General features: G+C 38.5%; 1 protein-coding gene across 16 annotated transcripts in view; it reads right to left on the bottom strand.

Moving 5' to 3' along the window:
• Window positions 1-23,146, bottom strand: part of NRG3 (neuregulin 3) — a 1,147,889-nt gene that overhangs the window by 640,588 nt on the left and 484,155 nt on the right. For all 16 annotated transcript variants that reach the window (XM_008953559.5, XM_034931004.3, XM_034931005.3 and 13 more), the window contains one exon: window positions 19,399-19,528. In XM_008953559.5, the coding sequence (XP_008951807.2) occupies window positions 19,399-19,528 (130 nt within the window). The remainder of the gene's footprint in view (window positions 1-19,398; window positions 19,529-23,146) is intronic.

The following is a 23,146-nucleotide window of genomic DNA, read 5'->3' as shown; positions in this document are numbered from 1 at the left end:
GCCTCCTGCTCTAGGCTTCAAATCACATGTACTCCAAGTTCACAACAGTTCCTGTCTCCCACAGACGTGTTTCATTGGAGTCTCTCAGAATGTTTTCCATGTCTTAATGCTTTCCCTCTGTAACTTTTCCAGGTTGATGTTGGGGAGTGTGGAGGAGGTTTAACATTTAGGTAGAAACTCCTCCAATTCATTCTCTCCCCTACAACTACTCAGATCTCCCTGAACAACTAAGAAAAAACAAACGAAACAATCCTGTATAAATAATTTAAGAGAGTTCTAAAACCTCCACCTACCCTTAGTGACTGAAAGCTCAAGATTTCCCCTTCACTGGTTATCCAAATATTAGATTTGTTCTCACTTCCTAGCCCAAACGCCTAGTAAAAGAAATGATGGTCAAATTCTATCAGTTACACTACAGCAAGTTGTTACTGTAGCATTTGCCACAAGGTGGCACCAGTGACAGAAGTGGTAATCCTCCAAAAATCCCAATCCAACCTGATTTGTAAACGTTATTTGCAGAAATCCCAGCCACCCGGGATTATACGGCACACCCTCAAAAACCCAAAGCAGGGAAGCCAGGAAAGCCTGATTCACTTTCACCATGTGACGACACAGACACACCATGACTGTTCTCTAGGTTTAGATTTAAGCCTGGGTCACCATCTGACTCCTTCCTGGTCTCCTAGTCATTTCCCCTTTGTGCTCTTGGTGTCTCTTCCTCCCATTGATCTCAATAAGGTCACTGCTCTTCTCAAACAAGTCCTGTTGGCTTTGAATTTGGAAGGACACGGTTTAGAGTCTTGGTCTCTACCCTCCCAGAACTTGAGTATTATGTTACGTTATCCCTTGTCGGGCAGGCTGATGAACTCACGCATGTGCACACACACACACACACACATGCACACACACACACATACACCTCTCTCTCTCTCTTTCTCTCAGATTACTTACCCTCATCCTGCAGGACCATGATGCATGTATGTCTCATATTTGCAAAGCTAAGAGGCTCTGGTGAAATCAAAGAATATTTACTGCGAGGCATCCTTGTTGTCCCTGCCTATACAGAGAATGAACTGGTAGCTTCTGAAGATGAAAATATATGACACATGCGTAAAATGAGCAAGTTATTCGATCGCTTAATATTCTTTATTGGATTCTCATTGCCTTTAAAACATTCACTATTAAAGAAAAAAGTAAAATTTAAATTCACATTACAGCCAAATAAAGAATATAAAAAATATACATCAATCAAAGACATAAGCATTAAATAATAAGGAGGGGCAAGCTTACACATATTCAATCAGCAAATAGAAGCTTACCGAATGCAGGCAAGAGAGATTTGGGTCAAGAGTCATGAACATATTCATGTTCCTGGACCAAGTAATTTCACTTTTAGTATTCAATTCCAAGAAGATAAGTACTTCATCCATGTACAGATTGCAATGAAGCACCTAGCATAGGCTAGACAGAGAGCAGGTACTCAATGAATATGCATAGAAGGAAGAGGGAGAATGAAAAGAGTGAGGATGAGAAGGAAAGGGGAAAGATGATCAGAAAGCCTGTAAACATGCAGCCATGGAAAACCTTACTAAACATGGGTATGGTGACCAGCATGGTAAAAGGTAACTTGAAGGTGACAATTATGGAGACCCATGTAGCCATGGGGAAATATGCCACAAGCAGTGTTAGTGGTAGCATCAGTGCTTGGGGAGCAGAATAAAAAGTCAGTCTGCTTCATAAGGACCACCTCTGGAAAATTCTGTGAGTGTGTAAAGGACCCCACCAGATAAATAGCATGATCTCTTGGCGCAGTCAGTTTCACTCTACTGGTTATGGTAAAGTGAGGGTGAAACACCTATTTTGTATTCTACCATTGTGATAAATGTGTTCATAAATAAACGAAACCCAAAGTTTCAAGGACCTGGGAAGCCCCAGTGGAGGCCTGTGGCAGAAGAGTAGAGCAGGGATTCTCAACCAGGGCTACCCATGGAAATCACTTAGGCAGCTTTAAAAAACAAATGCCTTAGTCCCACTTACAGAGATCCAAATTTGTTTGCTCTGCATGTGTTCGGGCTATCTGAATGTTGAATCTGGCCAGTTCAACTCTGCAGCTAAAGTGGAAGAGCTCCGGTGTAAAGCCTTGCTAGATAAGGCCAGACGCACGTTCAGCGACACCCCTGGAACCCAGACCCTTGTTAGAAATGCAGAATTTCATCCCCACCTCAGACCTACTGAAACAGAATGGATTTTTAAAAGCTGCCCAGGTGAGTAGATAGCCAGTCTGTGAGGCACTGGCATGAAGGACTAACAGGTTTTCTGTGTGCTGTCTTTCCCCTGACAGTCACACCTTTCTTAATTTGGCATTTTATCTTTTGTGCTTCAACACATAGAACAGCTATGTTTTCTCAGGAAATACTTGCTGTTTCTGAAATGTCTCCACTTTTCTTTGATACAAATGTCATAAATGCATATACTGAAACAGATGAAATTGCGAAGGATCACCCTGTTTCTTCACCTGAATTTAGAATTCGAGGAGACCTAGGAATTATGTTCAATCACGCCATTTCACAATGAAGAAATTAAGGTCCACTGGAGCTAAGATATTACCAAGGGTCACCCTGCTAGGAATCAGAAAAGCCGAGGTTTAGAACAGATTTCACAAATCAGAATTGTCCCTTTGAAAAGTCCATGTTCCACTGTAAAATTCACTTAGCGTTTTGGCGTTTTGTCATGTTTACACATTACAGCTTTCCTAGTTATAAAAAATATCAGTAATTTTTTTTTTTTTTTTGAGATGGAGTCTCACTCTGTCACCCAGGCTGGAGTGCGGTGGCACGATCTCAGCTCACTGCAAGCTCCGCCTCCCAGGTTCACGCCATTCTCCTGCCTCAGCCTCCCTGGTAGCTGGGACTACAGGCACCCGCCACCACGCCCGGCTAATTTTTTGTATTTTTAATAGAGACGGGGTTTTACCATGTTAGCCAGGATGGTCTCCATCTCCTGACCTCGTGATCCGCCCGCCTCGGCCTCCCAAAGTGCTGGGATTACAGGCGTGAGCCACCGCGCCCAGCTAAAAATCAGTAATTTTTTAAAGCCTCGGGTGAGTTATCCTAGATGAACCTAAGTCCTGCAGAGGTGTGATGATTGGCAACCTCTAAGAAGTGCTTCTTCATCCATTTATCTGAATGCTGCAGAGAACATTTTTCCCCCAACTTAAAAGTTCTACTGTTTGGGAAAAATATCAGTTGTCCAGGCTAAACCTGTGAATAGCAAATGTGATCTATAAAATCCCCGTTATAATAGAAACCTGTGGAAACAGTTGGCTTTTAAAACCATCGTGGATGAGATGGGCATGGGATGAAGTTGTGTCGCAGGTGCCCAGAGATTCTTATTTGGTAGGTATGTGAACTAGCAGGGTAACTAATACAGATAAACAGACGTTTCCATAAGCTTCACAAACATGTTTACAAGGGTATGCAGGAAAGCTTGCTCTGGCATAATTGCTGGGCTGCACAGAGTTGGAGGGTGTGTGGTAGTGGCAGAATTACTAAAGGACCTCTAGGGTGGGAATAAGGGTCCTATTGTGAGCTGAGCAGCAAGGCTTAGTTCCTCACTGCTTCAAGTGCGGCTGTGGACCCACAGCACAGTCATCACTTGCGACCTTGTTGGAAACACAGAACCCCAGGCCCCACCCCAGACCTACCACTGTACCTTAATCTGCAGTTGATCCCCACAGGATTCATACACTCACTAGAGTTTGATAAACACTAGTCTTATTCACTGTTTCCCAAATTGGTCTCAACAATGAATGCGTGATTATTGGGTCCCAGCTGATACCTAAGTTAGAATCTTCAGAGGAAGATCTTGAGAATCTATATTTATAACCATGGCCTTTGGTGATTCTTGTAATAAAGCAAATTTGACAAGATTGGAGGATCGAGAGCTTTAGAGTCAGGCAGAACTGAGACTGGCGATCAGACCTCCTACCTACTGGTGGGCGTCTTTGAGGAAGCGACCTTCCCTCTGGGAGTCTCCTTCTTGTCATGTATCAAATGTGGATACAACGTTTCTTTGCATATTTAACATGAACACAAGGTAGGCAATTATGAAGCAGTGTAGAAAGGGTGTAAGCTTTTGCCTTGGGCTTAGTAGGTTTGAAATAGAAGATTGATATTAACATTTCTGTCTCCTCTTTAACACCTCAAATTTGTCGTCTAAAAAATGAGAGTGGTAGGTATTTAGCGTATTTTTCATTGATCCAGTTTATCTTTCCTGAGTAGGTGGTAGGTTCCGGAAGCACAGATGAACTCAAAGCCTAGTGGGAGAGTCAGGTAGATGAACAGAAACATTATAATAGATACAGAGGTTTTGCTCACAAAGGAATCATTTCATACATCCAGATAATGTTTTGGTTAGCTTGTAGGGGGAAGAGATCAAAGCTACTATTTAATATCATTAAAATAATCACTATTTCTTTCACATATGCTAACCCAGGCAGAAAGGAAAGAGCTTTCTAGTGCACTGAAAATAAAACCTTGTCATAGAAAATAAGGCTTCCATGTGATTTTGATTGTGACTATAAATTAGCACAGGAGAACACCCCAAACTGTGGCAAAATTATGACCTTATTTAAAGTAGATGCTTTATCAGCTCATCTTTTCTGCCAATGCTTTCCAACCTCATGTTTTTCACTCTCCCTTGTCCTATTATTAGCCTCTATTTCATAACTGCTGCAGGATGTTTTTCCTCCAGCAGTGGAGCTACCCACTGATACACTAGCCTGAGCCTCAAAGCTGAAAGTTGAGAGTTCCTAATTGAATTTCTGCCCTTCAGGAGCACAGGGTCATTGGGATCCACCTGCTGTCAGAGGACTCCAGGGAGGCCAGGCTCTAAGCATACTGGCCTCTTGGCATTGCCTTTGTCTCTCCACAGCCCCATCTCCAAGCATCCCGTCTGCCCCTAAGCCTGGGGTCTGTTTGTTTAATGGTCTACAGCTGAATTAATAACTCCTTTCTCTGACGTTAGCTATAACTGTATTTTGGATTTGTTTAAATCAGAAAGCAGTATTTGAGAAACTAGAAAGCTATCCTGTTTTAGGAATTCTTACAAACTTTCTTTCTCTGATCTCTGCTGTATGCATGTGTTGCTATATGTGCCAATATGGTAACCTGCTGCCTGACCCATAACAAGGTACATCCTTTACAGTTATCTTACTCTCACCCTATGCGAGCCTCGCAGCAGCTCAGTTAGAGAAAAGAAATACTACCTAGGGAAATGTAGAACATTGTCACTTGAATGTGCCAGTAAGTATCCCTAAAGTTTCATTATTCAACAATGATCAGTGGTCAACGCATCCTTAAGTGGATATGTTTAATTCTTTAGGAAAATTTTAGAACTGAAAAATCATTTCCTACATCTAAAATGCTAATACAGGCCAGGTGTGGTGGCACATGCCCGTAATCCCAGCACTTTGGGAGGCCAAGGTGAGTGGATCCCTTGAGGCCTGGAGTTTGAGACCAGCCTGGCCAACATGGCGAAACCCTGTCTTTACTAAAAATACTACAATTAGCTGAGCATGGTGGTGCATGCCTGTAATCTCAGCTACGCAGGAGGCTGAGGCAGGAGAATTGCTTGACCCAGGGAGGTGGAGGTTGCAGTGAGCCAAAATTGCCCCACTGTACTCTGGCCTGGGCAACACAGCAAGACTCTCAGAATAAATAAATACATGAATAATAAAATGTTAATACAATTAATTTTTGATTGGAACAATAAAATTATCTTTGTGAATATCTCAAATATGTAGATAAAAGTTATACATTAATTTTGAATTTTAAAAATCTTAATTTCATAATTTAATCAGTGTGATATACTTGTTAGGCTTGAAGAATCACACTCTTCTCTATACTTTCCATTCAGATAAATTCAGAGCTTGAGTGAAAGAAATTAAAAATGTCATCATCTTCTGATATGTTTGTGAGAACCATCTGGACATGAGAGAAAAAATAATCCAGAAAGGAAGGGACCAATTGCATCAAAAATTTATGACATGAAGCTGATTACTTCTAATTGCATCTAAAGTAATTTTGAAATTTCCCTCCCTCTTGGATTTAAAGAGAAACTTCTCCAATAGCAGCTCAACTCTCCAAGCCTTTGTTGGCCAGCAAGCGTAGGCTTCCCAATGAGAAATAAAAAGGCTCTTATCTTTCCAAATGCAAATTAATGTGTTATCTCCTCTCTGAAGCGCTCCCTGGCTTCAAGAGCATTGATTTTTGGAATCTTCTATGTACATATGAGTGCTATGATTTGGATATGGTTTGTTTGTCCCCACATACTCTCATGTTGAAATTAGACCCCCAGTGTGGGGGTGTTGGGAGGAGGGGCCTATTGGGAGGTATTTGAGTCATGAGAGCAGATGTCTCATTAACAGATTGATGCCTTCCCTCAGAGGAGAGTGTGCTCTCATTCTTTAGTTCCCAAGAGAACTGTGTGTTGAAAAAAGCCTGGCACCTCACCACTGGTTCCCTCTTTCCTTGTGTGATCTCTGCACATAATGCTCCCCTTCACCTTCCTCCAGGAGTGGAAGCACCCTGAGACCTTCACCAAATGCAGATGCCCAATCATGAACCTCCCAACCATCAGAATCATGAGCCAAAGAAACCTTTTTTTCTTTATAAATTACCCAGCCTCAGGTATTCTTTACAGCAACACAAAACAGATATGAGCATAGCTCATATCTATCACAGAACTTGTCATATTGAATTGAAGTAGAAAATATCCATCTCAACCCCTCTCTTATGAGTTTTTCTGAGAACATTCATCACTATATTCTTACCACTTTATAGTGGACTCGGAACATTGAAAATGCTTAATAAACATTGGCAGAATGATAAAAGAATGTATTAAATTGTCATTTACTTCTGAGTGTACATAAAATAGAACAAAAAGTGCCATTCTATAGCCTCACATATGGCATGTATATTTCTAAAAACATATTCCCCAAACCAGGTGTAATGCTCTCATCTTTTTTATTCCGTTCACTTTATCCTTAATTTCTCATTTGATAAAACTTGCATGAGGGATTTTATATAGTTGAGGATGATATTTTCCCTCAGTTTACCAGCCTAGAATGCATTTCCCTATAATCCCAAATATGAGCTTCACTGCCCAGTATGGTCAGAATCTGCCCATTGTGTTCCCTTCCACACTAGATTCTGTTGGCTTCCCAGTGCTCTTATAGCAAGTTATTGACAAGAAGGAACTTTTGGTCTCATTTGCCACTGAACCTCAGTGTCTTGCATGATGCCAGATACCTAGTAAATAGACTGTGTGTATATGCATGTGTGTGAATGTGTGTGTGTGTGTGTGTGTTTGTAAGGTGGATTTTAAGCTGCCTCTAGTAGAAATATTTTCCTGATATTCATAAAGCCACCAGAATCGCTGTGAGCATTAAAAAAATAAACATATTTTTAGAGATTTACTCTGAGATAAACTTTGGAAACACTGTCTTTGGCTTTTTTCTATAAAACAAGGAATGCTTGGCCCTTCTGTCAATTTTTTAGTTTTCTCAAGTAATACGTAGGTACATAGGTAACGAAATAAAAGAGTAGTTGGATGTTAACGTGCACTGACACAGAGTTGGGATACAGTGAAAAGAATGGGTTTTAGGGCCTTCTCTTCTACCTTATTGATACGGACAGGAAATGGGAAAATACTGGGTTGAAGAGGGTGGTTCCCTGGCAAAGGCCCCACCTTTAAGCCTAGATACCCGCATCCCTGAATAAGAATAGGCATTTCTGTTTTCATGCCCAAAAAGTTGCCTTTTGGCTTTCCATTCCCCTATTCTGCCCCCATATAAACCCTGAACCACAAGCTCCAGGGCAGACCAGCAGATCAGCAATGGCGGAACGACGCGGCAGAGAAAGAGACAGGAGGGATGTCTGGATGCTGAGGGGAGTTCAGCGGTGGGTGACTGGAGGAGGCTGGCCACTGGGCAGCCCCACTCCAGAGGAATATCACCTTCCCACTCCATCCCCACTTTCAGCTCCTCATCATCTCGCTGAGAGCCACCTCCACCACTCAACAAAACCTTGCACTCATCCTTCCAGCCTGCATGTGATCCAATTCTTCTGAGCCACTGGGCAAGAGCTTGGGATACAGAAGGCTGTCACACTGGCCCCCTGCCCTTGCGATAAAGCAGAGGGTCCACTGAGCTGATTAACACTCAAGCCATCTGTAGATGGCAAAACTGAAAGAGCTTTGTAACGTGGAGGGTTGCAGGTATCCACCTCCAGACACTACTGCGGAGCCAGAGCACTTGCCCCCGCCTCTGCACTGCCCTTCTGCATGCTTCCCCTCCTTCAGGGCTTTCAGTTGTGGGGCGACCAAAAACAGGTGAGCCACACCCCTGTCATATGTCAGGGAACTCTCTCGTTTCATTATCATCCAAAGCCTGGTAGCACTGAGTGACTCAGGAAACTCTCAGCTGATTTCTGCAAAGTGGGGATAACAATACAGAGGTTGTACATTCTGGTGAAAGTTACATTAAGAAAAATCCACATAGTATATGATAGTCTTGCTTTTCTATGAATTTGAGTGTAATCAAATTATAATTTGGTCAAGTATATGTCATACTCATCATGGAACATCCTTGGATTATGCTTATTTTACAGAGAAAGTTATTAAAATTTCCCATAATGCCTGAAAAGTTTTGGGAGCTAAGCCAGGCACAGTGGCTTACACCTATAATCCCAGCACTTTGGGAAGCCAAGGCAGGAGGATCACTTGAGGCCAGGAGTTTGAGACCCCACCAGTACAAAAACTTTAAAAAATTAGCCAGGCATGATGGTGTGCACTTGTAGTCTCAGTGACTTGGGAGGCTGAGGAAGGAGGATCACTTGAGCCCAGGAGGTCAAGGCTGCAGTGAGCCATGACTGTACCAGTGCACTCCAACCTGAGCAACAGAGCAAGAACCTATCTCTAAAAGTAAGTAGAGTACATAAAGCCAGAGTTTAAATGTCTTATTTTCAAGCAGTTTGAATTCCTGAACCACTGGGACAATAAAGGAGAGAGTTTAGTGGGGAGGCGAAGCATGTAAAACCTGGTGTCAGCCTCCCTAGTCTGGTACACAAATACTGACATTTTGGTTTACGCATAAAAATTGTGATTTGGCCCTTAAGCCATCTTTTATGTTTGTAAATGATGATCAGACAAAAGTGATTTGGAAAGAAATAGCATGCTCAGGAACCCAGAAGTGCTGCCTGATGCTGTGAAACTTAGGTTGGAGGAAGAATCCTTTCAGTAGCCCCAGAGATGGGCATACCACAGAAGGACACGGCGAATTCCCTCACTGCCTCGGCAGAGTCCACAGAACAGCTGAGCCATCTTTATCCTGTTTTGAGAAGGTTTTATTGAAATATTTACCCAAGAAGCTTGCACGGCAGGGCCTGTGATACCAAGGTTACTGTTCACATTTGTACTGATAGATCATCTCTGGCTAAAATAATATTTATGGATATGTTCTTAATTTTTAAAATAAATTTGGTGAAATAATCCATAATCCACTTAAACTATATAATTTTATCTGGGATACAAAATATTGCATAATTCTCTCTCTGCTCTGTCTGCATGGGAGAAGCTTCCAGACTGTCCCATCCCTCACAAGATAGTGAAACTCTCAGGCAAGAAGCAGGTGCCTGGTGAGGCAGTTCGGGGACACATCTGAAGGGTCAACAGCAGGAATGGCCTAAACTGTAGGTGGTAAGGAGTGTTTTTCCCATGTTTTTTCTTCAGGAACTGTCAAAAGGGAGCATTCCCCTAACAAAAGGTGGCCTCCTATTTCTGCCTGTCTTTTAAGTTTACTACTTGAATAATTCCAATGATCCTTGATTCTAAAATGTGTTCTTGTGCACGATCTGGTATTACTGTGTTTTTAAATAATGTATCTGTGCCTGTTCTCTTTTATTCCCATTAGTGGACCTAAATTGAACTCTCTGCACAAGACTCACTATGCTGGGAGACTCTGAGTACCTATCAAGAAGTTCTGACACAAGTACATTGACCTGTCAACAAAGCTGTGCAGATAAAGTAACAATACCTGTAACTTACTATATTATACTGGACTTACCCCAAATTCCCTGTGTTTACTCAATACCAGGCATCTCAACTTTACCTATATCAAGCCTCAAATAATCCTGGGAAGTAGTAATATTGTTTTTCCCACTTCACAGATAAGAAAACTGAATCACAGAGAATATGTTTTATTTACTTATTTATTTATTTAGAGATGGAGTCTCACTCTGTCACCTAGGCTGGAGTGCAGTGGTATGATCTCGGCTTACTGCAACCTTGAAAGTTCCACCTTCTAGGTTCAAGTGATTCTCGTGCCTCAGCTTCCCAAGTAGCTGAGATTACAGGCATGCATCACCACACCCGGCTAATATTTTGTATTTTTAGTGGAGACTGGGTTTTGCCACGTTGGCCAGGCTGGTCTTGAACTCCTGAGGTCATGTGATCTGCCCACCTCAGCCTCCTAAGTTCTGGGATTACAAGCGTGAGCCACCACGTCCGGTCAAGAATATGTATAATTTGTCTGCTAGTAGCAGTGGAGCATTGAATCCAACCAGCCAGACCAAATAAGAATTATTAGGAAAAACAGAAGACAAAAAGACAACACTTTTTAAAGAGTCTGCAAGGAAATAAAAATATTCTTATTTATCTTTAAAAAATATTTATCTTTTAAAAAGATTTTTATCTTTTTAAAATTAAATATTTTAAAGACATCATTATATAGTGAGATCTTCTTTAAATAATCAGACTAGTACAAAGAAAGTTTGATAAAGTTCTAAGTGCTATATAAATTCTGGAGTCTATTGGCTATAAAAACACTCCAGTAATTTTCAAGGTGTTTTAGTTGCTAGCACTCTCATTATAAGGGATAAGGGACAGACCAAAATCAATTAGGTAATTTGAGGCTTTGTATAGCTACAATATCTTGCATTTATATGGCATTTTACAACTTCCAATTGACATTCACATATATTATGGTCCAATGACTGCCAGGAAGGGCAGTTATCATCATCCCCATTTTACAGCTGGTAAATAAATCATCATGGGAGCAAACAAAAAGAGTGTGTGCATGTCTCCGTGTGTGTATGACATTGAATAGTTATACATAAACAAGCCTGGTCTTAAAACTTACAAAGGAGAGCAGCTAAAAGCTACATATCCAAAGCAATGTACTAACTGCCAGAGATCTGACACTGTCTAGGTAGAGTCGAACACGCCTTGCTTATCTTTGGTTCCACATTCGCTGCTAACATATCCTGCATTTAAAAAATGTTCCTTTTAAATTTTTTCTGTAGGCTTTCATAAAGCAGATTATTTTTATTTTATGCCATTAAGAATTTTAGTGCCTACATATTTTAAACACTGAAGTATACAGATAGCTAAACTTTCAGAAAACTATTTTGGGAAAGAATTAAGAAAAAAGTAAATCACTTCATTTTTCTTGAATCATATATTTTCCACAAGTAAAATCTATAATTTTCAGTGTGTACATTTTCACATGGAAGTGTATTTTTCTTTTCTGCAAAAAAAATAAAAAAATAAAAAAGTCAACAGGCTATTGTATTGTGTCACAAAATTGCCAAATCGACAACAATTTCATGTTATTGACACAATTATGGCCCGTTACGTTGATTAAGTAGGAAAGGAAAAATAATATTTCCTTTAAACCTATGAAGAGTCATTAAGAAAATAAATGTGGGAAAAATCAAGAAATGCTTGCAGAATGTAACAAATAATAGAAAATTGCTAATTTGTCAAAGTATTAAAATTAGCGATAGGAATTCTGAGTCCTGAGAATATACAGTAGACAGGAATTCTCTGGCATGCCCCTCCCCACTTTTAAACCGAAGTCTCCTGTTAATTAAATAAGGCAGATGATACCGGTACAATTTCTCTCACGGGATTCTTGAAATATGCTTTTCCTTGGCTTCAATATGAGCATAAAGGAGAGAGGAAAGAGCTATTATATATATACATAGTATCTGTTTCACAGTCATAGTTTTCTATATGTTGCTTTCAATTCTTTCATTGGCCTTTTGGGGCAACTATTAGACTATCTTAAAAAAATTAAATATTGAAGGTTCTGATTAAATGACTTGCAAAAAAATCAGAGTTAGTAGAAAGCTGAGTAGAACTTTGAACTCAGGTCTCTCAGCTTTGAACACTCACATTTGCCTCTTGTATGTCTTACCCCAACTCACACAGGGAAGGTATTTTAAATAAACAAATTTGTGTCAATTCTTGGATACAAAAGCAAACCCAAGTCATAATGACCTCCTTAAAAAAACACCATTTCCTGCTTCAGATAGAGCCACTAATCACAGAAGAAAACATTAAAATAAAGTAATCTTTGGCTAATAACTAAATTCCAATCACAGAAGAAAACATTAAAATAAAGTAATCTTTGGCTAATAACTAAATTCCAATCACAGAAGAAAACATTAAAATAAAGTAATCTTTGGCTAATAACTAAATGATGTGTTGGTTGAATGTGCTTTTTTGTTTTTTTGCATGATACTTAAATATCCATATCCAAAGCAATGTACTAACTGCCAACTAATTTTAATACAAAGAGGTCGAATTAGAAGAGGTAAACCACTGCTTAAGTGTCATGGAATTACAAAATAACATTCATTGTGTTGTTGGTTTGCTTGCTTTCCGAGTTTCTAAGACTATCATGACAAGCTATGTCCACAGAGAAGAAGAATAATTATAACTTTCTTCATTTCCTCTTGTCAAAAGCAATCGGTAGACCACCTGTTGTTATCAATATGGCTATTGCAAATTACTTAAATTATGTCTGGGCTATGGCACTCATTCCCATGAACACTTCTTTGATGAACTTGCAAATTCTTCTAAGGTTCTTCACCTTGTTATTAACACCATTCTGCAGGGAATCTGCAGCGACTCTGCAGCCTGGCCTGGATTTATAGATATTTTAGCCTTCATTCCCTCCTGTCGATGGAATTCAGGGATGTGTGCCAAAACTCCATTTTCATTCTGACTTGCTTCAACCACAGGGAATCATTAGCTGCTGCTCTCAGAGCACTTACTGGAGAACCATTTGATATAGAGGACCCTCACTGAATGGAAGAGCTAATGGACCTCCAAAGTGACAGAGCAAAGCACTAACTGGGATGGTCCTGTTATATCGTAGAATTGTTGTTACACAATGACCAATCAATTCTCTTAAAAATGGAAGCTTTTATTTCAAAACCTACTCAGAGACAGCCAGTCATAATAGGGAGAAAAAACTACTCTTAGGGTTCCCTTTGCCCTTCCCAATGGCTGCCCCCACTCCCCAACTCCTATCAGCATGTCAGATTGTTATACAAGCCATCAGTCCTGTTACCAAAGTATCACCCTGGGCAATGGTTGCTATTGGGCTGTCTTATTCTTTTTCCAGCAATTCCATATTTCAAGTGCTTCAAGTATCTTCAAGCGAATTGCTTGGTTGATTTCCAAAATGGTCAATACAGGTCAAATTCAGCTTAAATGCTATCCTTTCCAAAGTTTTGAAAATCCATTTTTGCAGGAAGGCCGGTGAAACATTTAATGAGCTTCAGTTCAGAAGAGACACATCCTTTTTACTTGAATTTGGCCTTAAAACACATTTGGTCCATTCAAATGTGTAGCAATCTTTTCAATTACAATGGCTACCTCTTTTCACTCTAGTGCAATATATTATACATAGCACCATTGCCAACAGTTTTAAAATTTCTAGAAATGGCATAAAAATGAAAAGATCATAGAATATTCTGATTTTATTCAGAATATTTTGATTCAAAGTGTTTCTGCTGACTTATTTTCCTTCTTCATCCAGCTTCATTTCTATGGGGTGTATCTACCTTTTATTAAATCCAATGTTTTTAAAGTTTTCAAAACATGATTTCAACATGAAAAAGAATTATTATAAAAAGTATCAATGAATTATTAATAAAAGAAGGAGCAGACACATTCAAATAGACTTAGTAGTGCTTAATCTGGAAGCACTTAATTGAAAGTTCTCTTATCAGCTCAATAATAGTGAATTATAATGACCTTGATTTTACAGAGACAAGGACACTATCTATACTTCTTAATGGAAAGACTAGAGGCAGGAGTCAACTCTCTTAACCGGGTGTTACATAAATGAAATATATGTGTAATATAGAGATGTTAGAAAATTTGCCAAGTTGAAAGAAGCAAATAGTTGTAAACTATCAACCATTTTAGCTTTTTTTTCAGAATTAGGATTCTACTATATGTTCAAGTTTGCAATTTCATATTACATTTTTATACCTAACATGACATAGTGACCATTGGATATCCTCAAAACACTGTGAAAATTCATTCAATGTACAAATATATTCTAATTTATATAGACATTTAAATTCATAATTTCATACTTGTTAAAAAATTTTGCTATTACAGATAAAAATGTGGTGAGCATCCCTACAAATAAATATTCACAAGCATGTCTATGGGCCAGGTGTGGTGGCTCACACCTGTAATCCCAGCACTTTGGGAGGCTGAGGTGGGTGGATCACAAGGTCAGGAGATGGAGACCATCCTGGCTAACACAGTGAAACCCCGTCTCTACTAAAAACCTACAAAAAATCAGCCAGGTGTGGTGACGGGCGCCTGTAGTCCCAGCTACCAGGGAGGCTGAGGCAGGAGAATGGCGTGAACCTGGGAAGCGGAGTTTGCAGTGAGCCTAGATCACGCCACCACACTCCAGCCTGGGTGACAGAGTGAGACTCCATCTCAAAAAAAAACCAACCAAACAAACAAACAAACAAAAAACACTATAAGGCTTTTAAAACATACTAAAATATTACCTACAAAAAATATTTAACAAAGTGCACTCCCTCAAGTAGTATTTGTGGACACGTGTTTTCACAGCCCCCTTACCAAACTGGGTATAGTAGTCACTTTTAAAAATCTTTAAATAAAGGATAGGAAAAAAATACCTAATTTGCATTTCTCTGTGAGGCTGAGTATATTTGTTTGCTGGTTATCTGTATTTCTTTTTAGATAGATTATGTTCCTCCCCTTTGTCAATTTCCCTATTGAGATTTTATTTTAATGTTACCCTTTGATCTACATGCCTTCTTAAGGGTTTTAATTCTTTGCCATATTTGTTATTCGGTTTCCTCACAGTTTGTCTTTTAATTTTGTTTCTGATTTATGATATTCACATAAAAAAATGCTGTGTCAAAGTTGTTAATTTTTGCCTTCCATTGCTTTTATTTGCTCACAAGGTCCTTATAATTGCTGAACATAAATAAATATGTAATTTTACTTATTATTTTCCTTAGGCTTTATTTGTTTATTACATTAACTTTTGAAATCATTAGTATACTTTTGGTATAGAAAGAGGGGTCAACATTCACTTCTGATTCTATTTACCTGATAGTCAATCATTTATTGAACAATCAGTCTCTCATTTTCCTCTGGTTTATGAATCAAGCCTTGTTCTATACTAAGTCCCACAATATACCACAATCTGTTTTCACTAATTAGCCTGTGGATGATCTGTGGCTTTATATTTTCAGGCTGGGCATAGTAACTCACACCTGTAATCCCAACATTTTAGGAAGCCGAGGCAGGAGGATCACTTAAGGCCAGGAGTTGGAGACCAGCCTGGGCAACCTAGTGAGGCCCCATCTCTACGAAAAAAAAAAAAAAAAAAAAAAAACCAGAAATTATCTGGGCATGGTGGTGAGCACCTGTAGTCCCAGCTACTCAGAAGGCTGTGTAGGGAGAATGGCCTGAGCTCAGGAGATTGAGGCTGCAGTGAGCCAAGATCACACCACGGTGCTCCAACCTGAGTGACAGAGCAAGGGTCCCTCTCAGAAAAATAAAATATATACACACATACACACACACACACACACACACACATATATATACACACATTATATTTTGAATTTAGGAAAATCTATTTTCTCTATTTCTTGTTCTTTAAAAATCTTTGTCAAGTTTTTTTTTAATTAAATTGCTTTATAATTTCTAAGTACTGATACCACAAGTGTTTCTTGAAGAACTGGAATAAGAAAATTATGAAGAAACAAACATGTCCCCCACTTTCAACTCCTCCCTTTTCTGGGATTATTATTGTCCTTTTGTTTTTTTTTTTGCATGTACTTTCAGGATTTCTATCACGAATAGTTTGGTAATTGTGTTCTTATCGTTCCTTGAGAAGAAAACAGAAATGTGTCAGAGTATGGTCTATTTTCACAACACAGAAAAATATTTGATGCAGTTTATTATAGGATTACAATTTTTTTTTAATCTAGGAAATATAATTTTAATTTCTTTCAGATTTAGATGTCTAATCTTTTGAGACACACAAAAATAAACTATTGAATAAGCCAGGGTCATGCATAAGCCTTTATATTGCTGCTCAGATCTATTAAATGGCATCTTATTTAACTTGAAACAAAATCCAGTAACTACTATGTCATAAACATACTCCTGGTAGCATGTCAGTCACTGAAGTATTTTTATTTTTAAAATTTCCTAACGATGAAGTATTTTTTTTACTCCAAACACATTACAAAGCACTGTGACATTTAATTTTTAAATTCATTTCTGTATGTATTTATTCAATAGTATCTTAGTGATAGGAGGTGCTCAGTAAACATTTGTTGAATAGGAGTATGACTGAAACATACTACTTAAATAGAGTGCTGTACAAAATGGCACTTTATTAATAACTACATTGGAATTTTTAGAAGTGGCTGATGCAAGAACAAATGTAAGCCTTTTATTCACAGCAAAGCTTGAGAGATGAATAGCAGGCACATGTGATGTGTGATTTATTCATACACACCAGTAGGAGATTTATAGGCATCTATTAACCTACTCGAGTTCCAATTTTGTCTTAGGCTAGTCTTTTGTCATGATTAGCTATGTTGTGAGTCTATGTTAAATAACAGGCTGTCTGTACTGAAATATGCAAGAAATATGGAGACAGAAGGCCAAAATTATTAAATATGTACATCATTTCACTTAAACTATAGGTATATATCTGCTTATGTGTGTTACAAAAATTAGAGATGTACATGCATCTCACAAAAGCAAAGGATTTTTCTTTTATGGACATGATACTCATTGTTATGGACTGAATTTATCTACAAAAATATAAAATCCCTACATGAAGTAAACTCCAGTTCCTCAGAATGTGATCATATTTGGAGAAAGGTCTTTACAGAAGTAATGAAGTTAAAATAAGGTCATGAGGATGTGATCTAATCTAATATGGCTGATGTCCTTAGAGGAAATTTGGAACACACACACCTACAGAGGTAACATGATGAGAAGATACATCTCCTTGACCATCTACAGGCCAAGAAGAGAGGCCTCAAAAGGAATCAACTCTGAACACAAACACCTACAGAGGAAACATAATAAGGTACATCTCCTTGACCATCTATAAGCCAAGGAGGGAGGCCTCAAAAGGAATCAACTCTGCTGACACCTTGATCTTGGAATTCTGACCTCCGGGACTGTGAGAAATTAAATTTCCATAGTGAAGCCACCCAGGCTGTAGCACTTTGTAACAGCAGTCCTAGCAAATTCATACACTCATGAAGTAATGAAGAATACAGCATAGCCATATGCAGAAAAAGAAGAATTACTTTGTTCTCCTGATAGTCCCAGTTTTTGGAAAAGATGAATCATCTCAGCCTGCATACTGTGGTGGGACCTGATCTGATTCCTCCTCTTGGTAAAACACCATCAAAGAAAGCCACTACTTTAGCTAATGCTTCTGATTCATCCCTTCTTCAATTGATTACGAATTCAAACATAACTGATTGCATTGGCCACTTCCAAATGATTATCCCATTAGATTGGCCACTGTAACATGGTTGAGGATCTAGAAGAGCTTGCATGCACATCACGCTTTGAAGGAGTAGCTCATTCCTGGATTTTCCCTTAAGGTCTTAATGTCACTTGTGTGCTTTGTATCCATACATGCACAGTCACAATAAATATGAGAGAGGAGGAGTGTGGAGAGAAACAATCCCCACTCCCCTTCTTCCCCAACCCAGGTTTGCAGAGCATAGGAATAGGGTGCAAATTTTGCAACTAGGGTGAATGCAGCGGCACTGCCAAAGTCATATATGAACACCACATGTCAGGGGTGAGGAAAGGTCACAGTTCTATTTGTCCTGACACAGGACATATGGTAACTTTTACAGAGCCCTCCTACTATATCACGTATCTGTTCTTCCAAACCTGTGCCATTGCTCAGTGTGGCAATACATCTTCCCTGTGGACTAAACCTGGCTCTTGGATCCAGGCAGCTTCTGCTGGCATGGCATGTTCTAAGTTCATAACTATACAATGCATTTCTCTACACCATCTTAGTGAAACAACATGGGAATAGAGTTTTATAATAGTAATAGAAAAAAGTCATAATTTTCCCTGCCTCACTATTCAGAATAATTAATTTAATAACTGTGTCATACGAGAAGAGTAAATAAAGAGAAGAAAAGGGGTGTGGATATCTATGATCACTGATGCATACACAATTGCAAAGAAAAACAAATTACCAGGGTAATACTGGAAATGAAAGCTTGGTAAGAAATATTTTTCTGATGTTAATTTGATTCTTCTATTGAGTCTTAAAGCCGCAGTGTCTATAAGTGCACTCTTTATCCCCCCTTGTTTTTATTTTTAGCAGTTACATAACCTTATGTCTCTAAAAACCAATTAAACACCTTCCCGATCTCTACTGGGAGTTTTCCCCAAGTAGTTCTCTACCTAGACTATAACAGGACTACTATTTCATTTACAACTTCTTGCTGGAGAGTGTTTCATCAGAGGTGTTAAGAAAAAGTACTGAAATTAATAAAGGAGGGCAGAAACAAAATAAAATGCAGTTCTCTCTGGACACAGTTAAAGTCTCTGGGGTTGGTTCACAATAAACACTGAGATTCTAGATCTTAGATGAGCAGTTTGCTTCTCCTGCCACAGTCTGTAGGTTCTCAAGAACAGATTATTTCTGAGTACTAGGATATATGCCTAAGCTCCACATCATAAACAGACGCTTCTAAAGTATGTAAATAATTATTTCCATTAACTTTGCAGATCTAAAAGTAAATCTTTGTTTGCTTGGTCAGGTAAAACTTAAACCGTAACTACTTTGTTTCCATTTTGTCTCCTTCCACTGTTAAAGAGGCAGCAGCCTTGCCCTTTCCAAATTAAGACTCGCAATTCTGCTATTCAAACGGTGGGACTGTGTGTACCCCGGATATGACACATACCAGATGCTGCCAGCACCCTCCACCCCCAGGCCTTGCAACGGGCCTGCCCTTTCCATCAATGGCCTCAGTAGCTTACCGACAGTGTTTATGGGATCCGGTCAGGGTTTCGATCACAAAGCACTCGCCATCATTGAGACAGTATGCAAGGTCCTTGTCTCGGCAGGGTTTGAAGTGCTCGGATCGCTCTGTGGAATATGTCGTCGTATCTGTCAAGGAAAGCACAGGGGGAAACGCTGTCAGCAGTACATTCTGACACCAACAACTCCTGTCACTGGCTCTGGATCTCTGTATGGAGGCCTTCTCATGGGCTCCGACCTCTGGGACTCTAGACAGACAGCTCCAACCTTCCGTGGTACTGACCAAATGCAGCTGGCTGTAACCACTATATTCAATTGTCTTATTTCTCCACTAAATTTTATCTATTGGAGTCACTCTGGAGAAGCCCCATTTGAGGACAAGTAAACACTAAAAGCTGAATGATCCTAAGTCAAACACCTCAAATCCACCCTCATTAATTTCAGTTTTAACAAACATGTTGTATGAAGGATTGAAACAACATTCCCTTCCCTTTATTGCTGCCAAATATAATTAAACATCTGATCAATGTATATTGTGACTGTTCTGTGGAATCCAATGTCAGTTTGGGGGATTTTTTTTCAGTTACAGCTATAATTGGCTAATAGCTAAGCCAATTATTCTTTCACTTTCTCCTTTTATTATGTAATTAAAATGCAAATGTTCTAAATTCTGAAACAGATTCTCAAATATGAAGAATGTTTCTGGTAAATATTTAACAGGACCAATTATTGTCATTTTTTAGCATATCTTAAACATGCATTCTTAAAATCATAATTACTTACATTTTCAAATTAAGTTATACATCAATATCTGCATCCCAAATACAAGACTAACAATAAATAAGTGCTATCTATAAGATAGACTCTATTACCACATGTAGACATTGTTCTAATTACAGAGTTTTAAGCAACTATTAGCTCCAATTCCACCACAACATTCAACAAAAAAATACTTAAAAAGTCAAAGAAGAAAAAATTATTCAGTGCTTAAGCTTTTAATTTCCTTTAAAGAGATTTAGATTAATAATAATATTCAAGCATGGGATATTATACCAGCTTATTAACCGCTCTTGTTTTAATGTGTCTCCCAAATTCCATGTGTTGGAAAATTAATCCTCAAATTCATATGTTGATGATATTTGAAGATGGGGCCTTTGGGAGGTAATTAGGAATGGATAAGGTCATCAGGGTGAGGCCCCCATGATGGAACTGTTGGCTGTTCAAGAAGAGAAAGAAGGACTGAGTTGACATGCTCTTACTCCCTATCCATGTGATGCCCTGCACTGCCTCAGGGCTTGCAGACTCCTTGCCAGCAAGAATGCCCTCAGCAGATGCAGCCCCTTGACCTTAGACTTCCCAGCCTCCAAAACTGCAAGAAATAAACGTATTTTCTTTATAAATTACCTAGCTTTGGGTATTCAGTTAAAGCAATAGAAAATGGACTAAGACAGTAAATGAAGGTCACAATGAGCTTCTTCCCTGATTATCGTCACAACTGATGGTGAGTGATCAGTTTAAAAGGAAACTCACCCCTGTCTCTCCCACATCTAAAAATCCTCATGGGCTCTCCTGTGGGAATAACTTTAAAATCCACAGGAGGGCAAACCAGGGCATGGGCCATCTATATGTTTATCCGTCTGGTCTCTTCTTGCACTCTAAAACTTTATGCAACTTAATTTTCAACTATCATTCTATTTCCCCAAAATACCAAGAACTGTCACACTGCTCCTTCTTCCCAGACCTTCATTCTTTGTTGAAGATACCCAGAAATCCTCAGAACTTAGATGATCTCATCTTGTGCCTCCCAGTGCCTCTTATCACTTTCATCACTGCATTCAACACTGCAAGTAATCCTTTCTTTGTTTTATCTGTTCCTTTCTTCCGTAAGGTCCTTGAGGGCCTGCATGGAGGCTTAATGAGAATTGGTGTTCAGAAAAATATCTCCAAAATCTCTGATCTCTCTAACATCAACAATTAAATGCTATAAATGAAAGCTATAATTAAAAACCTCATTATAATTTTACAAAAAACGCATTTTGTACAGCAAAAAGTGAAATATAATTTAACATTTATGTTATCATTTTAGTATACTTTTTATAATATTGATAAAGATTGCAACAGCAAGGCCTTCAGATTCACACAGACCCTCACACATATGTTACTCATATTCCACGAGCACTGAAATAAACCACTATTGGTGTTGCAATGGGAACTTATGTTTTCCATTTCAAAATATCTGCTTGTTAATACTTTGGCACAAAATAAACGCTCTGCAAAACACACACATTTTCCATCTTGCAGGAGATTCTCTACAGAAAAGATCTGTTATTCAAGACAGTACGTGATAAGCAGTCACACAGAATCAATCTCTCTATGGGAAATATTTAAAATTCAAGAGCTCTGAGCAAAAAATTCAATATGAAACAGTACACAGTTGACTGCTACTCTGGCTGCTGAAGTATATTAACTCATGATCAGTTAGTTAACTTTTCCTTTAATTTCTTATTATCCATTTATTGATATTCACTGATCATGCTTCTAAGAACAGCTTTCATTAACATAATCTACAGCATAAAAAGTGAGATCCTTATTTTATAATCAGTGGTTTTAACAAGCTACAGACTTCAAGTGCAATACAATGGCAAAGCAATTACAATCAATTAATTTCCATCTGACAACTGCTGTCTCTAGTGGTTACCGCCCCATTCTACCAACTGATTTCTCCATCATGTTATCATCTATCAGCACATTACAGAGGATCAGAGACCCAAGTCAATGGCTCTGCAAAAGTCTGGGGTGGGAAAGCTCAGATATCAGGCTTATCATGTACTGAGGCTTTCCATTTCCATAGCTTAAAGAATCTCCAAATTAATTTAAAATGCACATGCTTAACCTTCACAATGACTTTACTGAATTCAAAGAAAACATCATTATTATAACTTTTTAATGACAATATAATAAACAATAATAAAATATTGGGTATGATCATTCTCTAAGTAAATAACTGCAATTATCAATACATTTGAAACCTTAGAATATACCTATGCATTTTACTATATATTATCTATATAGTATTACCCACCTGAAATCACAGAGGCATTGGCTAAGGTAAGTGTAATTCATCATGAGGTGAAATTTTATTCTTGAAAGTCATCACGCAAAATATGTGTATGGAAATATAGGCAAATTCTGGACCCTTAATAAACTCACTAGTTTGCTATGCTAACTCTAAGACCACCTACTTAGATTTTTCTTGACTAAATAATAAGCATACTGTGTCCAAGTCACTCTTACTGAGGTTTTCTATCACTTACAACCAAACAAAGCCTACTAAAGAGATGCTAATAATTTTGGATGATATCCTCCTACATTTGTACATCTGATTAAAGTTCATGTATGTATTCATACATCTGTTTAATTTTCAACATATAAGATACACTACAAAACACATAAAATAGAACATAAATAAGAATGAGCCAAAAATAAAACATAAGGTGCAATTCTTTATTTTCTTTCTGTGCCCTAAGGTGGCACAGTGTGCTCTAATGTATCCAGGTGAGTGTTTTATTCTGAAGAAGAAACACGGAACATTTGTGAGAATGAGAACATGGATAAGATCTAATGCCAAACTATAAAAGTTATGATCCTAAACAACCTTGGTGTATCTTAGTAATCAAAAACTCTCATCTGTGAGCAAATTCAACACTTTTGGAAGCTTGTTTATATTTTTTAAAGCTATGCCACTTT

This window comes from Pan paniscus, chromosome 8 (genome assembly GCF_029289425.2).
Source record: "Pan paniscus chromosome 8, NHGRI_mPanPan1-v2.0_pri, whole genome shotgun sequence".
In the NCBI taxonomy this organism is placed as follows: domain Eukaryota; kingdom Metazoa; phylum Chordata; class Mammalia; order Primates; family Hominidae; genus Pan; species Pan paniscus.
Note: the sequence above shows the minus strand (reverse complement) of the source record. Positions and strands in the feature narration are given on the sequence as shown.